This window comes from Erythrolamprus reginae, chromosome 5 (assembly GCF_031021105.1).
Source record: "Erythrolamprus reginae isolate rEryReg1 chromosome 5, rEryReg1.hap1, whole genome shotgun sequence".
NCBI lineage: Eukaryota > Metazoa > Chordata > Lepidosauria > Squamata > Dipsadidae > Erythrolamprus > Erythrolamprus reginae.
In genome coordinates this window covers 82734305-82754911 of record NC_091954.1, presented here as the reverse complement: position 1 = coordinate 82754911, position 20607 = coordinate 82734305, and the positions used below count along the sequence as shown (strand labels likewise).

General features: G+C 38.6%; 1 protein-coding gene across 1 annotated transcript in view; it reads left to right on the top strand.

Moving 5' to 3' along the window:
* Positions 1-11897: 11897 nt before the first annotated feature.
* The window catches only part of CUL3 (cullin 3), a 54757-nt gene continuing 46047 nt past the window's right edge, over positions 11898-20607 (top strand). Inside the window, exon 1 of the mRNA XM_070753303.1 lies at positions 11898-12376. Coding sequence (XP_070609404.1) covers positions 12311-12376 — 66 coding nt within the window. The 5' untranslated portion in view covers positions 11898-12310. The remainder of the gene's footprint in view (positions 12377-20607) is intronic.

The window sequence follows — 20607 nt, the reverse complement described above, 5'->3', positions numbered from 1 at the left end:
CATGGCTCCAAGGGCTGGCCTTACTTTTAAACCCTGCTGAGGAGAACCACACCCAAGCCCAGCTGTTGCCAATTCAGTGATGCCAATACCTTTCTAATTGGTCCCGTCTCTGAGCTGCACGTCGCTGTCTCATGTCAATTATAGCCTGCGCCTCCTCATCCAATGAGTCCAGGCTACTGGCTGGGGAGAGCCCCCCCCGGGGCTCTCAGGCTGCTCTCCCTCATCCTCTTCCTGACTTTCCTCTCCCCCGTCTGCCTGTTCCTCCCCCTCCTGTTCACTGTCCTCCTCCTCCGGGCATGGATCCAGTAGAGACGCAGCTGGTCCCTGAGGAGCCTCAGGCTGAATCACAACACAACAAGTACTGTATTAAGGGGAATATAAGATTTCCAAAGCTTTCAATGACCAAAGTCTTAATTTTCCCAAACTTTACTTGCCGTTTCCTTTTTCATCCTACATATTGTTTTGTGATGAATTTATATTATGATAGAGAATGGGTAATAACATTTTCATACAACAGTTTCTTCCCAAGAATGTTTATTTGCATTTAAATATTAGATTTACCGTAATTGGCTGAATTGGATGGGAAGCCTGCAAAAATATTCCATTTGGAAAAGCTGTACCAATCAATTCTAAAAGTCCTATTTTGAAAGTACAGAACTAAATGGAAATATGTGATTGCATAAGATGCTAGAATTGTCATATGACTTTTCCAGAATGAACTGCCCTTGGTATATTTCCTTGGACAAAAATAGGCCACACAAAGGACCATAATTAGGAACCCTATTGTGTCAATCCAACTGCACCCTTGGACTAGGGCAGGGATAGGCAAAGTTGGCTCTTCTATGATATGTGAATCTCAACTCCCAGAATTCCTGAGCTAGCATGATAGGCTCAGGAATTCTGGGAGTTGAAGTCATAGAAGAGCCACCTTTGCCTATCCCTGGACTAGAGAGATCCAAGTTCAAATCTACTCTCTACAATGTAAGTATACTAAGTGATTTTCAGGATTGTTGATACAAGTTGTCCTCAATTTATGACTGTAATAGAGCCTCCCCTTATTGTTGTAAGTCATGATGGTCATAAAATTGTTGTAAGTCATGATGGTCATAAAGTGGGCAACCCAATGACTGATCCAAATTTACAACTTTTTGAAGTGGCCACTAAGTGAATCACTGCAATAATTTAGCAAATTCATGGTGACTAAGTGAATATCGTGGTCATTAAGGAAATTCATTATTCACTGTGGCGTGTTTTGCTGAATATCAGAAGTAAATTTTTGTTTTCGGCAAAAGCATTATAAATTGCAGTCATGTGACCATGGGATAATGCAAACAACCATAAATGCATGTCAATTGTCAAGAGTGCAAAATGCAGTCACGTTACCATAGGAGCTGTCCTGGCTACAGGAACTTTGGAATTGGGTGATAAGTACCTTTGGGGGACCGTCATAACTTTTAATAGTCACTAAAAAGTTGCATATCAAGGACTATGTATATGGGGAAAACTGGAAGAGGAATTATGCCTTGCACATTGGCAAAAAAAAATATCAAAAGACAAATTACAAGCTGGATGGACACTACCTTGTAAATGATTCTCACTCTGTTAAAAACTTTGGAGTACTCATCTCTAATGATCTAAGTGCCAGAACCCACTGTAACAACATTGTCAAAAAAGTATTAAGAGTTGTTAACCTGATCTTGCATAGCTTCTTCTCTGGTAATATTGTACTTTTAACTAGAGCTTACAAAATATTTCCTAGACCAATTCTTGAATACAACTCCTACATATCGGACATTAATACAATTGAAAATGTACAGAGATATTTCACAAGAAGAGTTCTCCACTCCTCTGTTCACAACAGAATATCTTATGCCACCAGACTTGAGATTTGGGTTTCGACAATTTAGAACTATGCCGCCTTTGGTCTGATCTAAGTGTAGCACATAAAATTATCTGCGATAATGTCATGCCCTTCAATGACTACTTCAACTTCATCCACAGCAATACATAAGCACACAATAGATACAATCTTAAGGTAAACCGCTCCAAACTTGATTGTAGAAAATACGACTTCAGCCACAATGGTCAATGCCTTGAATACAGTACCAGATTCTATGGTTTCTTTTCCAAATCCCCAAAACTTTAACCTTAGACTGTCTACTGTTGACCTCACCCCATTCCTAAGAAGTATGTAAGTGGCGTGCATAAACTCACTAACGTGCCTACCGTACCTGTCTTAATATTCCCACGTACCCAAAATCATCTCATGTATATATGTTTATACTTTTACTCTAATCTTATATATGCTTGACAAAAATAAATAAAATAAAAATAAATTCCCTTTGAGTTCCTGAAGGAAGATGAGGATATTATTCTTAACAAATACATATATGAAATAAACATATTGGTTTCAAATGCATGTAGAGAAATATATAGAGAGAAATATAAAAACCATTTTCTGTAGTGTATGTTTTATATGGTTCTCCAGTTTTCTTTTGTTTTTCTATTGTTGCTTGGGTAACTATTGATGTAAATTTAAGACCTTATTGTTTGATAACATGATTGATCACTGTTTCTTATTCCTTAAATCAGACAGAGGAAGCCATGACAGCAATACCAATATCCTACAGATCATTTAAAGTGGCCAATGTACTTTGCATTCATTATCTTAAAGCTTAACGCTATAAATTTAACAAAAACCGTGGAATCAATATTTCAAAATGTGTAATACCATCTACCTCAGTCCAACTAACCTGTAAAACTTTGCTTTAAACAGCAGCATGGAGATGAATATGTTGGAGAAAGGGCAGGGGAAAGAATGTTGGGTGATGGGGACTAGAACACTAGTCCCTAACCTTTCAGGCTTGGCGGCCTGGGAGGGAGGGGAGGAGTCTATCAACATGACAGGTTGCAAACAAATGACAGGTACACGTCCCACTGCTTGCACAAATGAAGTTCTGGGCATCAGTGTGAATGTTCACTACTTACACAATCATCCTCTGCTCACATGTGGCTCATGCATGTGGACACTTGCCCATTGCTCACCGGCTGCAGCCCAGGTCTTGGGGACCCCTGGACTAGAAGACACTTTTTTTTAAGTTGCCTTTGGAGATTAAATGGCCCCAACCCTGTTAGCCTTCTATAAAGTTTTAAAGACCCCGTTTGGGGTGCTACATGCACCAAGGGCCCCACTTCTGGCTATATTGTTAATGGGCTAGATGTCTTATTTTGTATGTATTCAAGTTAGTCATTTTAGTTGTCTAACTAAATTTAGTTCGTTAGTTGAACTTATTTAATTCAAGTTAGACATTCAGGAGGAAAGTGTTTTTAATAGGAAAGTGAACACAAGAACAAGGGGACACAATCTGAAGTTAGTTGGGGGAAAGATCAAAAGCAACCTGAGAAAATATTATTTTACCGAAAGAGTAGTAGATCCTTGGAACAAACGTCCAGCAGACGTGGTTGGTAAATCCACAGTAACTGATGGATATAAACATATATCCATCCTAAGATAAAATACAAAAAATAGTATAAGGGCAGACTAGACGGATCATGAGGTCTTTTTCTGCTGTCAGTCTTCTATGTTTCTAATGATTTTTAGTGTTTTAATGGCTTTTATTGTTTTTATTGTTTTAAATTTTTTAATTGTAATACATGTTTCTGAATTGCGAGCTGCTCACAGGTCATTTGTTGTGATGGGCAACTATAGAAATCAACTAAATAAATACTTGCATACCTACCAGTAGATACATGGATTCTAGAGAGGAATAGGATATCTGTGGACCTACACGTGGCTTGAAAATCACCTATTGTGGCTCTTGTCATACAGCTAGCATATATATTCAAGTTAGAGAAAGGGAGGGAGGGAAAGGTGGCCTTCAGAGTGAAAAATATTCATCAGATCTATATTACAGGATAGTAAAAAGGTGGGATTGAATTTCTGCTTTCCACATTCATAAGGGATGAGGAAAGTCTAATCTATATTAAACATAACAAGCAGGAAATCTGTAATTATGACTTCTAAGTAGACTTCAAAGGTAAGTTCTTGGATATGTGTCATAGATTTTAAAGGAAATCAACAAGACACGTGCACACACACACAAATACACACACACACACACACACACACACGTGAAGAGAGAGGGAGGGAGGGAGAGGGAGAGAGAGGGAGAATGTCTTTTAAAGTCACTGTTACTGCAAATTCAATCTGCAAAATAGCACCCTCTCTGCTCTTTGGAAGTCCTTAATTTCATTCCCAGCAGGATGGGCATGGCCAAAATGCAGAATAGATACTAGAGGAACCAAACGTCTTCAACAGACAAAATATACCGGCTGCTTTTGGCTTTTCCTTGATAGTCCTTGACATTCCTTGACAGGGATGAAACCGTGACTACAATTGCTTTCAGATACTCTTCTTAAATCATTTATTTATTTGTTTGTTTGTTTGTTTGTTTGTTTATTTATTTATTTATTTATTTATTAAATTTGTATGCCGCCGCTCTCCGTAGACTCGGGGCGGCTCACAACAGTAATAGAAAAACAGTGTACAATACAAATCTAATAATTAAAACTAAAAAACCATGATTTAAGAAAACATACACACAGCATACCATACATAAACAGTATAGGCCTGGGGAAGTTATCTCAGTTCCCCCATGCCTGACGGCAGAGGTGGGTTTGAAGGAGCTTACGAAAGGCCAGGAGGGTGGGGGCAGTTCTAATCTCAGGGGGGAGCTGGTTCCAGAGGGTCGGGGCCGCCACAGAGAAGGCTCTTCCCCTGGGCCCCGCCAATCGACATTGTTTAGTTGACGGGACCCGGAGAAGGCCAACTCTGTGGGACCTAATATTTAACCTGTCCACTATGAAAACTTGGATTAAGTATTGATATCCAATAGAGTTCTTCCCATCTTTTAAATATTCATTAGCTTTTTGAATCCTGCCTTTATGAACCCGAACCTGAATTGGAGGTCATTGATTTTGGATGAGGAGTCCTTTGCTGGTTAGAGTGGTTAGAGGGCAGCACTGCAGGACCAGTTACTTCAGCTAACTGTTAGCTGTAGTTCAGCAATTCAAATCTCGCCATCGGCTCAAGGTTGACTCAGTGTTCCATCCTTCTGAGGTGGGTAAAATGAATACCCACATTGTTGGGGGCAATATGCTGATTCTGTAAACTGCTTAGAGAGGACTATAAAAGCACTATGAAGTGGTATATAAGTCTAAATGCTAAATGCTATTGCTATTTGCAGAACAGAACTGAATTCCCAGAAACCTATAACCTTGTTCAGCTGTGAACTACAAACTCCCTCAGGATATTTAAATGCATGTAAAGAATGGGAGGTTACACATGCTGACCTCCATTCCAAGTTCCAAACTTGACCATTTTATATTGTCATTGAACTCCACGTTCAACCTGGAACACAAACATCTCTTCCACGAAAAGCTGACAAGAAACAGGACCAGCCAGCTTTGGGCCATCCTTTGTTATCTGCAGATATTTAAATTTTTCTTTGTTTTGTTTGCCACCATCTCATCTAGAAGCAACTCCGGGCAGCTTATATTAAAAACTAATAAATATTAAAATGATAAAACAATAAATAACAATAATGATAATTTGCAAGCAGCATGAAGGACACAGAGAGAGGTGAAGTCTCCTCTTAATCCAAAAGTCACCTCCAGAGCATGCACCCCTAACTGAGGCCCCAGGCCAATTGGCAGGACTGGGTCTTCAGGCCCTTACAGAAGATCAGGAAGATTCAATTCAATTCAATTTATTAGATTTGTATGCCGCCCCTCTCCGAAGACTCTGGGCGGCTCACAACAGTAATAAAAAACAGTATAACAATGGAACAAATCTAATAATAAAATTATATAAAAACCCCAACAATTTAAAAACTATACAGATGGGTGTAGATGTCACTTTGGGGGCTACAATGCTCTAAAGGACAGGATCTATGATAGAAAAAGATCTTCTCCTGGACCCCTCAACTGAAATTCCTTGACTGACGAGGTCTGCAGCATGTGGTTTCCACTGGTATGGGTGGAACAGATCAATCCCGGTTAGCTGGAACCTTTGTCATGGAAGATAATAACCAATACCTTGAATTCTACCCAGAAGCAAACCGTAGCTAATGCAGCTTGTGGAACAGCGATGTAACATGGACCAACTTAGGGGCCCCCCAAGAGCTGCCTATGTTGCCACATTGTATACCAATTGCAGGTTCTGAAACGTCCTCAAGGGTAGCCCCATGTAGAATGCATTGAAATAATCCAAACATGAGATGATCAGGGCTTAAGTGACTTGAGCACAAAAACTCTCGATGCAAGAAAAAGCACAATTGGTATACAACATGAAATTGTACAAATATTATTCTAGCTTAATTGCTACCTGCTGTTCAAGCAGGGATTGTGAGTCCAGAACCCCCAAGTTAAATATCTTGTGTGTGCACATGCTTTCAGGTAATTTTTATTATTGGTGACTAGATAACTATCTACATAGAGTTTTCAGAATTAGTTTGCCATTACAGTACTTCCTTTCTACTGTTGTGAGAGTATAACCAGTCACCCAGCTGCCTTTAAGCCTAAAACAGGACTAGGACTCTTTGTCTCATGCTTTCCAGACTCATGAATTTAACCATTATATCAAAATGGCTTACTTTTAAACATCTGATTAGTTTAATTGCTAAAAAAAGATTTGGATATAAGCAAGCTAAGTTGTCTCTACACATTAGTGATAATTTTATGTGGTTGGAGGTACACACATAATACAAATTATATCTAGAAGAAAAAAAATATTTCCCATTATCAGTCTGAAATAATGCAGGACACTTTAAAGCTTTGCATATTGTATAAATCAGTTTTATCAAACAGCAAATTATATTTAATTTTGGTTAAATTATGAAAGCATGTTTAATTCTTCCATATTATGTTATATATGCATTTAATTATGTAGTTTATGTCAGAAGTTCAAAGGAAGGCCTTAAATCGCCAAAAAATAAGACTTAAAAGAAAATAGGGAATCAAATTTCTGAGCAACTTCATAATAATTCTTAATTAAAACTTACCTTTAAAAAAAATCCCTTTAAGTTCCTTGATAGCTGTTGAAATGTTGGACATATTTCTTTTTGTTATTATGAGAACAAGATGGCTATATTATGAATATGGAAGTTATGTTTCTACTTCATTTTCCAGATTATCATTTACCAATTGGAAGCTTTCTTACTTTGCTATTTTTTAACATGTTTGACTTCTGTATTTGTATTCTGTTTTTATTTTGGGGATGTGCATAATGGTGTAGGACTGATCTTGCATCATCTCAACATTCCATTCTGTAGTTCTGGGTTTAAGAAATCTATGTCACAAATCTGTCAAACAACAAACAGCCCAAAGTTGGTACAGAGATGCCACAGGAATTCACCTACAAATAGCAGTATGAGCCATAGTGGCATAGTGGTTAGAGTGCAATAGTGCATCTGCTGCCTGCCTGCAATTTGGCAGTTCAAAATCTCACCAGGCTCAAGGTCGACTCAGCCTTCCATCCTTCTGAGGTGGGTGAAATGAGGACCCAAATTGTTGGGAGCAATATGCTGACTCTGAAAACTGCTTAGAGGGCTATAAAGCATTGTAAGTCAGTATATAACTCTAAGTGCAACTGCTATTTGATTTCATCCTTATGAATTCCTTTTTTAAACCATACCTAGAAGTAAACAACAAATAGAACATATTTATTTATTAAATTTATTTATTAAATTTGTATGCCGCTCCTTTCCGTAGACTTGGGACGGCTCACAACAGTAATAGAAAACAATATATAATACAAATCTAATAATTAAAACTAAAAACCCATAATTTAAAAAACATGCACACAATATACCATACATAAACAGTATAGGCCTGGGGAAGTTATCTCAGTTCCCCCATGCTTGACGGCAGAGGTGGGTTTTAAGGAGTTTACGAAAGGCAAGGAGGGTGGGGGCAGTTCTAATCTCAGGGGGGAGCTGGTTCCAGAGGGTCGGGGCCGCCACAGAGAAGGCTCTTTCCCTGGGACCCGCCAAACGACATTGTTTAGTCGACGGGACCCGGAGAAGGCCAACTCTGTGGGACCTAAGCGGTCGCTGGGATTCGTGCGGCAGAAGGCGGTCCCGGAGAACATATACTCTTATGTGTATGTGTATATATGTGTGAGTGAATGTCTTGACATATTCAGGTTTCTTCCCATGTAAGTTTCAGAGATTCCTGGCGACATTTCGATGAGGTCCTACTCGTCATCTTCAGGCTGGTGCTTTTGGCTTTGTGCTAGAGCAAAAGCTCGCTCTAGCACAAAGGCAAAAGCACCAGCCTGAAGATGACGAGTGGGATCTCATTGAAACGTCACCAGGAATCTCTGAAACTTACATGGGAAGAAACCTGAATATGCCAAGACATTCATACCTGTACCTGTGAAAATATACGAAAACAAATACATGTGTGTGTGTATCTATATAAAATTCCAGAGAACCTGTTGAAGAGGCAGAACCTGGGGACAGAGTCAAGAGATGACTCAGTCTAGAATCATTATGTGTTCACAAATGCTCCAAGTCCAGCACCCCTTGAATTCCATTGATGCTTACCTAGCACCAATTTAGTGCTGACCATTAGTTGACTAGATCCTTATGTATAGGCTTGAACAATAAATCTTCTTAGCTGGAACTTAAATTATGGTCCTAATTATTTGCACCTGACATAATAAAGTTTTTAAAAATTAAATTCTTAAGTTCTCCAAGCAGGGAGATGGATGAAGGAGCTCATGAACCAGAAGCCTATACAGTTTAGTTAACTTCTGAAATGCCATTTCCACAAAACATTTAATTTTATGCTGATATGCAGAATGACAGTGTCACTTTTATATTACACCATTCTTTGCATTTCAAACTCAGTAATTCATGTGATTAGTGAGGTAAGAACAGTTGCTTCTATTTTATCAAGAAATAAAATTATATGCCTCAAAAGAATTAAGTCATTTTTTTGGTTTGTTTTGCATTCTTAAAAATGTTTGCTTTCATACTTGTCTACTCCAAATTTGGGTAGAAATGCAATATATTTACAGTGGCATAGTTAAATTCCACATATTCCAACACTACTCATTTATAAAAGATACTTTTGTTTCCTATTAAAAGAATACTGATAGCTAGTAAAAATGTAACAAGAAATACATGCTGTTGTTTTCTTTTGATATAAGCAATTCATTTCCTGGTGTGTCATATAGTCTTAAACTTTTAATAGGAAACTTGCATAATGAATGGACACACCTATCAATGGTTTGTTAAATGTTGTTTTCACAAAATATCCTTCCATACTGTTATGACTTTGTTTATGGCTTGTATTTTAGCTTTTTACTGTGAAACAGTATTTTCGTTATTCCAGATGTTCTTTAGCCAATTTAAAATTTTTAAAGGGGAGCATGGAAACCTCTCAGCACTTACTCCCTGAATGTCTGAAGAAGCAAAATACTCATCTGTTTTGTCCCTCAAATGGCTCTTGGACATGTTAATCTGAAGATGTACATGCAAATGTACTGTTGTCCCTCACATTGGCAACCTGAAAGTTTATTTGCTATATTTATTTATTCCAATAATAATGTAATTTAGCAGAATTCAGTCACAGTAATAGCCTTATTGTGGTTGGTCTCGCTTAGCATTTGTATGATAACTCCCATGCTGTAGTTTGTAAAATATGGTTTCTTAACATGTTGAACAAGATGCACAGGATTGAACAGTGTTCCCTCGTTTTTGTGGGGGATGCGTTCCGAGACCACCCGCGAAAGTCAAATTTCTGCGAAGTAGAGATGTGGAAGTAAAAACACCTTTTTTGGCTATGAACAGTATCACAAGCCATCTCTTAAGACTTTAAATCCTAAATTACCATTTCCCATTCCCTTAGTCACCATTTACTCACCATTATTACTGGTGCTCACCATTGAATAAGACACTTAGTGATCCTGATATTTATAAACATAATTTATTTATTAACAATAATTTTTTTTGGTTATTTATTTGTTTGGCGATGACATATGACATCATCGGGTGAGAAAAACCGTGGTATAGAAAAAAACCCACAAAGTATTTTTTAATTAATATTTTTTGAAAAACTGTGGTATAGGCCATTTGTGAAGTTCGAACCTGCGAAAATTGAGGGAACACTGTATTACGATTCTTTACATGGCTGTACTTAGCCAGTACAGGTAGTCCTCGACTTACAACAGTTCATTTAGTAATGGTTCAAAGTTACAACTGCACTGTAAAAATTAACTTATGACCATTTTTCACACTTACAACCTTTGTAGCATCCTCATGATCAAAATTCAGATGCTTGGCAACTAATTCATACTTATGACCGTTGATGTGTCCCAATGTCATTTGATCTTTGAAACCTTTTGACAAGCAAAGTCAATGGGGAAGCCAGATTCACTTAACAACCAGATTACTAATTTATCAACTGCAGTGATTCACTTAACAACTGTGCCAAGCAAGATCATAAAATGGGGCAAGACTCACTTAACAAATGTCTCTAACAACAGAAATTCTGGCCTCAATTGCGGCTGTAAGTCAAAGACTAGATGTATTCGTAATCTACTTTTTGTTCTCCAAAAGTATTAGTTAGATGGCAGTTAGGATGAAAGCTACGCTTTACAACAATTTTCATATGGATCTGTCTAAAAGCAACCTGAGTTTTGATTTACTGTAAATAAAGTTTATTAAGAAGCCTGAATTGGTTTCATTACTGTTTTTGCGATGCGACATACACTGGACTAGATTTGTGAAAGCCACAGATTCCTATAGTTTTCAGCCCACTAAAAACGTAAATTAATCTTACTTAGCTTCTCTTAGAAACACTGATTTATTAACCAGAGCATACAAAACATTTGTCAGACCTATTCTAGAATATAGCTCACCTGTATGGAATCCACACTGCATATCAGACATTAATACAATTGAAGGAGTCCAGAAATACTTCACAAGAAGAGTCCTTCACTCCTCCTCACGTAACAAATTACCCTACTCCACCAGACTTCAAATACTACATCTAGAAAATTTGCAACTACGTGGTCTCGGAACTGATTTAACTGTTGTTCATAAAATCATACATCATAATGTACTCCCTGTCAGTGACTACTTCACCTTTAACAACAACACAAGAGCACGTAATACATACAAACTGAACTTAAATCGCTCCAAACTTGACTGCAGAAAATATGATTTCAACAATAGAGTGGTTGCCGCCTGGAACTCATTACCAGCCCCAAAATCTTCAACCTTACATTATCTTCAATCGACTTCTCCCCTTTTCTAAGAGGTCTGTAAGGGGCATGCATAAGTGCACTTTTGTGCCTAATGTCTCTTTCCTACTGTCTTATTATCCTTTCTATTACTACGTTCTACTTATGTTATGTTAGTATGTACTGTAATACTATACTTGTTTGACAAATAAATAAATAAATAAATATTTTTTTGTTTCTGGGCAGACAAGAAGAAACCAAACAGACCCCCACAGATGTCTGGATTGCCAGAACTAGGCATTGATATACGTGTCAGGCAAACTTGAAGACGGGGCGGGCGACGGCGAGGGGGGGGGGGGAGGGAGAGAACCAGTCGAGCAACGCTACGTATGAATGAGCCCTCCTCTTTCTGAGCTTTTACCGCGTGACAACGAAATCCCTGTCGCCACCGCCGCCGCCGTCCAATTACCGCCCCGTTCGCTTGCGCGCCCCCAGCGACAGTAGAGGAGAAGACAATACTTCCTCCCCCACCCCACTTTTTCGTTTGCCGCGGCAGCCGTTTGGAGCTCTCGCGAGACTTGCCGAATCTTTCCTTTCCCCCCCCCTTCCTCGCTAGGTTTTCCACGCCACTCCCCCTCATCCCTCCTCCCCGCCGGCTGTGCTCCTCCCCTTTCTCCTCCCTCCCCCCCTTTCTCTCTCTCTCTCGCTCTCTCGCGCCGCCGCCCCCGCCTGATCTGTCTGTGTCTGTGTCTCGGGGAGAGGGGAGGGGGCCTTCTCGGCCCTGCGCACTGAGCGATGTTTGGCCGCCATCGCGGCGGAGGAAGAGGAGGCGCAGGAGGCTGAGGGAGTCGCCGCCGCTGCCGCCGCCGCTGCTGAGCGAGAATAGACGGCCGCCTGGGCCTGCCACGGCTCGGCTTTCTTTCTTTTTTTAAAACTGACTACAGTCTGAGTAAAGGTCGCCGGCGCCTCTGTTGTTGTCGCCGGAGGGAGCTTCTCCCCGATCCCTTTCCGCTTCCTCCTGGTCCCCAGGAAGGGGCTCCGCTCCCGCCGAGCCCCAAAATGTCGAACCTGAGCAAGGGGACGGGCAGCCGGAGGGACACCAAAATGCGGATCCGAGCGTTCCCGGTGAGTGAACTGAGGCTGCGTCGGTTGCGCAGGGCCTGCCTTTGGCTCGGCCTGGTAGAGGGACGAGACGCCGGCCTCTCCTGCTTTCATTGGGCCCCCGAGAGCCCCGCTGCGCTCTCGCTCCTGCGACCCCGGCCGTTCACTGACTTTCAAGGCTGGGGTTTCGGGGCCTTGCAGATTCAGGAGATTATACGGCAAGCCCCTGGTTGCCGCGGTTGGGCGAGCAATGGAGAGCCCAAGTTTCCGTCACAGGAAGCGAAGAGGGAGGTTGGAGGGGCCGTCGTTTGCCCCAGGGAAGGACGCTTCTCCCGGGCCTTTGTAAGGGATCCTGTTGTTTCTTTTTAATTTCGCTGCTAAGTGGCCGGAGCCTCTTTTTTTCCCTCTTCCCTACCTCGATTCGGCCTCGTACCTGTCGCGCCTCAGTCAGCGGACCCACCTGGGATGTTTGCAAAGTTGCCTCTCTTTATTGGAGCCAGTAGCAACAACCGAAATTCTGCACAGTTTGAAATCAGAAGGCAACCCCCCCCCCTCCAACCTAGTTCTGAAGTAGGGCACAGTTGTTGTCATTTGGGGGGTGATTTCTTCCATAATTACTTCATATACCTTGTGATGATTTCAGTTGACAGTTGCTTCAACTGAAGGTTGTCCTATTGCTCTCCTATATCTTTCTTCTATTCCTATATATCTTCTTCTATTCTTTCATTGATATGTTTTATTCCTATATCTTCTATTCTTTCTTAGATATATTTCACTATGAGTATATCCTCTGTAACCTTCATCATGTATTTTACTATGTGTATACCCACTAAAATCCTCATTGTGTATTACCAACCACGTCTGCTGGACACATAGCTATAAATGTGAAAGGCAATAGACTTTTCATTTTGCCATGAAGCAAAAGCTTCACTATTGATTAAGGCACTGTTTCCCAAGCTTGGGAACTTGAAGATATTTGGACTTCAACTCCCAGAATTCCCCAGCCATCATTCCGCGAGTTGATTCGCTGGCTGGGGAATTCTGGGAGTTGAAGTCCAAATATCTTCAAGTTGCCAAGCTTGGGAAACACTGGATTAAGGAATGCAATGACAAAAAAATAGTTGGTCTTAGTAAAGATAGAAACTTCATCCATTTAACAAGTAATTTGGCAACTATCACAGTACTGTACATTCTACAATTCCTTATTGAAAATACGGTTAAATAGATTAAAAATAAAATGTCACTATCCCTTTCAGTTTACAAAGAAATTTAGTGGTTTTCTGTAGTTTGGCCTGAGTTCATATAATTGATAATTTTAACAGCTTTTAAAAAAAATTATATGAACCTTCCGTCTATTTTACTAGATATGCTTTCCAAATGCTCTTTAAATCTTGTTGCCTTTTTAACTGTATTTGAGTAGATGCTTCTTAAGAACTGAAATACAGTATTATTTTTTGATTAATTTAGTTGATTTTGAAGTGACTGTAGAGCCAGTGGGATTTTTTTCAAGGATAGAATGTTACTCTTTTTAAGGAAGTTTTGTTATTTTTTTACTGTAATCAATATGTCTATTCATATTAGTAACACATTTAGTATTTTAATACATTATGAGGAAGGTATTCACTGGATGTTCTAGTCGCCTGATAAGTTTAGTAAATGAGATCTATGCAGCAAATATTTTAGTACTGTATATACAAAAGTTAACTTGAACAAGAGAAACAAAGTTTGTAGTCAGGATAAATATTCTTTATTCTGGTTGCTTTCTTACAGATGAGCTTGTAAAATGTTGATTAGTGAACATTGTTCACAGAGTATTACTGTTTTCTTCCCATGAAATTGTTTCATATTAGTAAATATCTAAAAGTTTTCTGATAGTAACAAGCGTAGAACTGTTACAACATGCATAGAGTATAAATGGATGCCCCATTTAAAAGTCAGTGATTCTATGTGCAAAGAATATGTATCAACTCTATTTCTGATAATAGAAAATGTTTGGAGAACAGTCAAAATCAGGTTTTTTTTCTGATATATATGTAGCAGTGAACCTCAGCATGATATGTTTTGCTTAGGCGATATATAGATCATCCCACAAAAAAAAATCCTAAATAACAATAAAGAAACGTAGGTAGATCTGCAGATTATGTTAAATTAAAACTGGATCTCATGGCTTAATGCAATATGCATTTTAATTGGCTTCATCAGTAATGTCCCGTTAATGAACTAAAACTAGAATATGTACTAGTTCTGACATTTTAATTTTAAAAAGTATTGAGTCAAGTTTAGTGAATTAATTGAGTGGACAAACATGGATTTTTTTGTACAGTAGCATGGACATTTTTGAAATAGTTCTAATTTTTCTACTTTTGTATAGAACAATACAGTAACTGTAAATTATATAATTTGGATATAATATAAATATCAGTTATTTAATTACATATACAAATTGACAACCCTACCTCATGATGAGTTGATATGAATAGGACTTAAGAACAGATTATTTATATTGGTCACCTACTAGTATGAATATATGATTAAGCACTGCATTAATTTATGAAGATATGATTTTATTACCAATTATTTGAAGTTTCTTAATATGTTATTCTGATGAGATTAACCTGCTGTCCTAAACGTTTGTTAGAAAGTCCTTGGTCCATGTTTGTGCTATCTTTTATATCTGTTTTCCTTGGAAAAGGAGCATACATTGTATGTTTTGTGAAAATCCTGTTGGATTTCTTCCATCTGCCTTCCCCCTCCTTCTCACTTAAGAAACTTAAGTGATAGGTTCTTAAGAACATGTTTTCCCTGAAAGGAGAAACCATTCTTTGAGGGGGGGGGGATTATGAGTGGGCATACATTTTAAAAATGCAATGTGAACAAAAGAGTCCTCAGAGAGGGGTGGCGTATAAATCCAATTAATAAATAAATGAACAAATAAATAAATATTATATATAAACAGACAAACAAACAAGTAAACCAATGGCAATGTCACGTTGCCTTTAATTATATGCCATTGATAAATATGGTATATAATGTGTATTCTTGAGTGTATACTTTCAGATACAGTGATATATTTTCAACATTCTTTGAATCATATTTCTGTAGTTACTTCATGTTTAATACATGGAGTCAGTCTGTAATTGTTTAGGTGTCAATTTTCTTTGTCTCCATACATTTTCAGGGTTTCATGGTCTTATCAGTGCAAAAATATAATAGTGTTAAAAATACAAAACTTGTTTACGGTCCAATCATATTGTAGTTTAAAATCCATTTTATAATTTTCCCTTGAAATCAGCTAACAATTACAGCTTATTAATATCTTTTGAAAACCTGTGGAAGACTAACTTTAGAATTTGTGGTTTAGAAATTGTAAGAAACCTTTGATGTAGATAAAACACAAAAATATGTAGATTAATATATTTGAGTTATTCTGTTCCTCTTTGAAAAACACTTAGAAATATAATAATATGAATAATAGAATAAAGGATGATCAACCATTTTTGAACTATTCACAGTGATTTCAATCTAGATATTACATTGTATCAAAAAAAAGATTACAGGGGTTCTTGTGATACCTTAACGATTCACATTTATTATTGGTAACCATTTATGAAAAAGTTCTTTATTCTGGCTTGGATCTTAACATTTTAAATATGCAAAATGCTTCATTGCTTTATTCTATCCTAAATAATTTGTAATTTGCATCATAAAATCATGTAGATTAATATAAGATTATTGATAACTATATTCACAGATAACATTTTATCTCTGTGGTCAATAAATTTAGCTTATTTTTAGTGTACTTCTACCTTATAAACCAGGAGTTCTCAAGTATACAGCATTGGATTTCTTTGGAAGACTTTCAGTTTGACTCACTCCGAGGAAATCCAACTAGGTATAGTTTTGTCAATGCCTAAATAAAATTTCCAATAAATGTTTGCTGAATAATTCTATTTATGATCACTAGATAACGTTGCTCAAAGCATTCAGTAAAGATGCTTCATGAAGCAAGTACCTATTCTTTAAGTATTAAAACATCTTCATTCCTTCCTTCCTTCATCTATTTGACTTCTATGCCGCCCAATCCCGAAGGACTCAGGGTGGTTTACAACAATAGAAAATTGCAGAACAATAAAAAGAAGTCAATAAATACAGTCTAAAAACCCTAATTAAGACTCATAATAAAATAACTCAACAACATGCATACATGCCATCCATATACTGTACATTCATATACGTGGCCAAGCTAGTTGTTGATTCAGGGCCCCCAGGCTGCTGGCATGGCCAGGTCTTCGTGGCCTTACGGAAAGCCAGCAGGGTAAGAGCAGTGCGGATATTGGGGGACAGTTGATTCCATAGAGCCAGGGTAGCAACAAAGAAGGCCCTCCCCTGCGGTCCCACCAACTTGCATTGCTTAGTTGATGGGACCTGGAGGAGGCTGACTCTTTCTGCTCTAATTGGTCTCTGGGAGGTATGTGGCAAGAGGCGGTCCCATAGATAGTCTGGTCCTGAGCCATATAGGGCTCTTCTTCTATAAAACTTGGTATACAGGCATACATAGCTGTTTCATTAGTATCCAGAGTGCCAATGTTTATACCTATACACATATGAGTATATTGCATAGAAAGCCTTTGGAGCAGCTATCTTCTGGATATGCCTGCATTAATAATTTGACAGATTACACCCAGGGGTAGGCAGCAGCCGGTGTACTCAAGTGCTCTGTCCCAGTACAAAATTCCAGGATGCAGCTGTGTGACCCATATGAGATTTGGTTTCTGTGCATGTGCAGCAAGTGAAGTCTTCTGTAAGGACACTAGCGTAAGCGAGATTTTGGCTATTTTCATCTATCTTGTTTTTGCTTATGTCCATGCACGTAAGCAAAAATATTGGCAAAAATCGCCAAAAACTTGTTTTCGCGTGTGTCCTCACAGGAAATTTCGCTTGCTGCACATGTGGAGAAACCAAATCTTGCACCGATGGGCGTGCACGCTCCCAATGGGTGTATGTATGCCTGCAACGGCCTTGGAGGGTGCTCCTGTAGAAGGTATTAACTGCGCCCTTCACTGCGCCCTTCACTGATTACACCAATGTTCTTTCTAAATGCTGTCTACATGGGGCTACCTTTGAAGAGTGTTCGGAAATTTCAAATGGTCCCAAATGCAGCTGCGCGAATGGTTATGGGCCTCCCAAGGCATACCCATATTTCACCATCACTCTGCGGACTGCATTGGCTGCCGATTAGTTTCCGGATACAATTTAAACTGTTGGTTATGACCTACAAAGCCCTGTATGGCATCGGACCAGATTACAGACTTGGCCTCCTCAGGATCCCTTCAACCAGACAACGGGAAGGGGGGGGCGGCCCTCTGGAATCAGCTCCCCCTGGAGATTCGCATTTCCCCCACCCTCCTTGCCTTCCGAAAAAGTTTAAGGACTCATATATGCCGCCAGGCCTGGAGTCATTAGATCTTCCTCCCTGACTAACTAGTGTTTTAGTGTGTTTTCACAAAGTGAATGGTAATGAATGTTTTTAATATTAGAACTTTTAACTTTTTAAATTATATTAATTGGATCTAGATGTACAGTATTGTCATTTTCTTTGATAGGTTGTGAGCCGCCCCGAGTCCTCGGAGAGGGACGACATATAAATCCAATTAATAAAATAAATAAATAAATGATTTGCACAGCCTTTTTAGATATAAATACAAAGTATTTCAGTGGGATCCCAAATTAATTATATTATTTTCCTTAGTGTAATGGAGGCAGAAACACAGTAGAGTAGTTTGAATTATATTGTAATATTCTATGCTGCTTTGTTTCATTCATTGATTTGCCATTTTTAGCCTAAAACGTTCTTATCCTAATTTTTAGGTTTTCAGAATGTGAAATCAATGAAGGCCATCATTCCCATATTTATATAGAGACAATTATATAGAAATATTTTTGGTATGCAAGTTTTTCTTAATCAAAATGAAAACTATTATGGTTTGCAAACTATGGTTTGTGATTAACTAAAGTAACAACTAGTAGCATTCTCACATTACACTGAGAAAACAACCAGTTGCTTTGAAGTATGAATAATTGAAGATAACAACTCCATTTCACATTGTTATATAAAATATAAAGTATATAATGTATGAACAGTATATTCAAAATTAATTTTGATATAAGTTTCAATAGTTTATAAAATTCATTTTAAAGTCCTTCAGAAAACAGTTGTTCTTTAAATTCATATGTGTATGCTTTTAAGTTCCCTAAATTGCTTTCTTTTTCTTTGGACTAAGATTATAAAATGTTTGCAGTATCTAACCAGACATAATTAATTGTTAAAATGCTACCGAAACAGGGAGATGTGGGTGATAAGGAATCTTATATTTTTCTACTTCAAAGTATTTTGCCTCGGGTATTAGTTGCAGGTTTGTGGGGGGAAAAACATCTGAAGCAATTACATCCAAGACAAGATAGTAGAGAAAGGATGTTCAATCTTTGATCTACTTTTTTATATAATTATCACTTATAAAACTTATCACTGATTTAAAGTAATTCGGTGGTTGAGAGGAATCATGATTATCTTGTTCCCAGCCTTTAGCATGGACCCATTAATTCTGATTCACTCAACTCTGCTAATTTGGTGATAGCTGCATTGGTGTTTGAAAGGGGGGTATTAAAATAGGCAGGATGGTGGTTGCAACAGTGTGGTTAAACAGTGTGCCTGTTTGTACATGTATATCACTGGGAAAGTGGTGGCCCGCAGGCCGCATGCGGCCCACCCACGGAAGCTGGTCCAACCTGCGCGCGTGCATGCACGCACAGGAAAAATCCGAACACCGTGCGTCATTTCCAAACGCGCAGTGGTATTCGACAGCCTCATCACCTGCAAAACCCACGCAAAATCCAAACACCGCGCACCGTTTCCAAACGCCGTACGGTGGAGTCGGACAGTCTCGCCACCTGCGAGGGGAAAAAGGTGGTCATGTCGTGCCTGCTTGTTGCTCGGCTGACTGCCTACACCGGAGCTCTCGCCTCACCCTCTCCACCTTTTGTGTAAGTTGACTTAACTTTCTTTGGGCATTTGTGATGGAGAGAGAGACAGAAAGAAAGAAAGGGAAAGAGAAGTGGACAGGAAGGAAAGAAAGAAGGAAGGACAAATGGAGGGAACAAGGAAGCAAGGAGAAATGAAAGGAGGGAGAGAGGAGAAATGGAGGAAGGAAGGAAGGAGAAACATATAATATAATATATAATTAATAATTAATTAATTAATATATAATTTATAATTATAATATAATTAACTCAGTTCTAGCCAATAATATAATATAGAGGCGTTTTTAGGTAGAGGTACCACTGTACTAATGCTTTCCATTGGTGGTTTATCAAAAGCACAACATTAGTCCAAACTCATTTTTATTCAAGAAATGAATTAAGAACTATTAAAATATAGATCAACTGCTGAGAAACTCAAGAAAAGACTGAGGTTGTTTTATAGATTGTATGTGATGACTTATGGTACTTCTGAAAAATACAGTGCAAGTGTAGTAGAAATAATCCTTGTTTACTGAATGCATCAAACAATGACGTTCACAGTTACAATGATATTGCGCCAATTATTTTATGATGAGTGCCCACATCTATGACCTTCACAAGTCTGCAAAATAGAGAAAGCTGAAGACTGTAAGCACAGTCACAAATGTCGCTTAACAACCGGTTCACTTAACAACAAAATTGCCTTTTCAGTTGTGGTTGCTAAATAAGGATATCTATATTTGTCAGTCATTCACTTCAGAGTTATCAAGCTCTGATAGATATTAGTTTGCCTGGATTGTCTGTCAGTAACTACTACAATGAGTTATTGCAAGGTCATGATTGCGATATTGGTGATAATATTTAGTCATCTTACCTTCTCTTATTCAATTGTTTTCCTTGCCATGTATTTTGAGAGCTAGAAAGTCTACAGAGTACTCTGGCTGCCAGCAATTGCCAGTTCACTTAGTTCACACTGGTGGATATCCAGAGTGCACCACGAGGAGTTTCACACCCCTTCACACAAGTTATATTGAAACATAATTCCAACAAGGGCCCAAAACCATAGCTGTGTTCATATACAGTACGTAACTGTAGCATAAAATACAGTTTGGAAGGATGGGTGGTTATACAAATTGTGCCATACTATCCCCTGCAAAAATGTCTGTTGACTAATAAAACCCTGATAGGTCCTTTCAGATAATAATGGGGGATAACAAAAGTAAGGTAAGAAGATTATG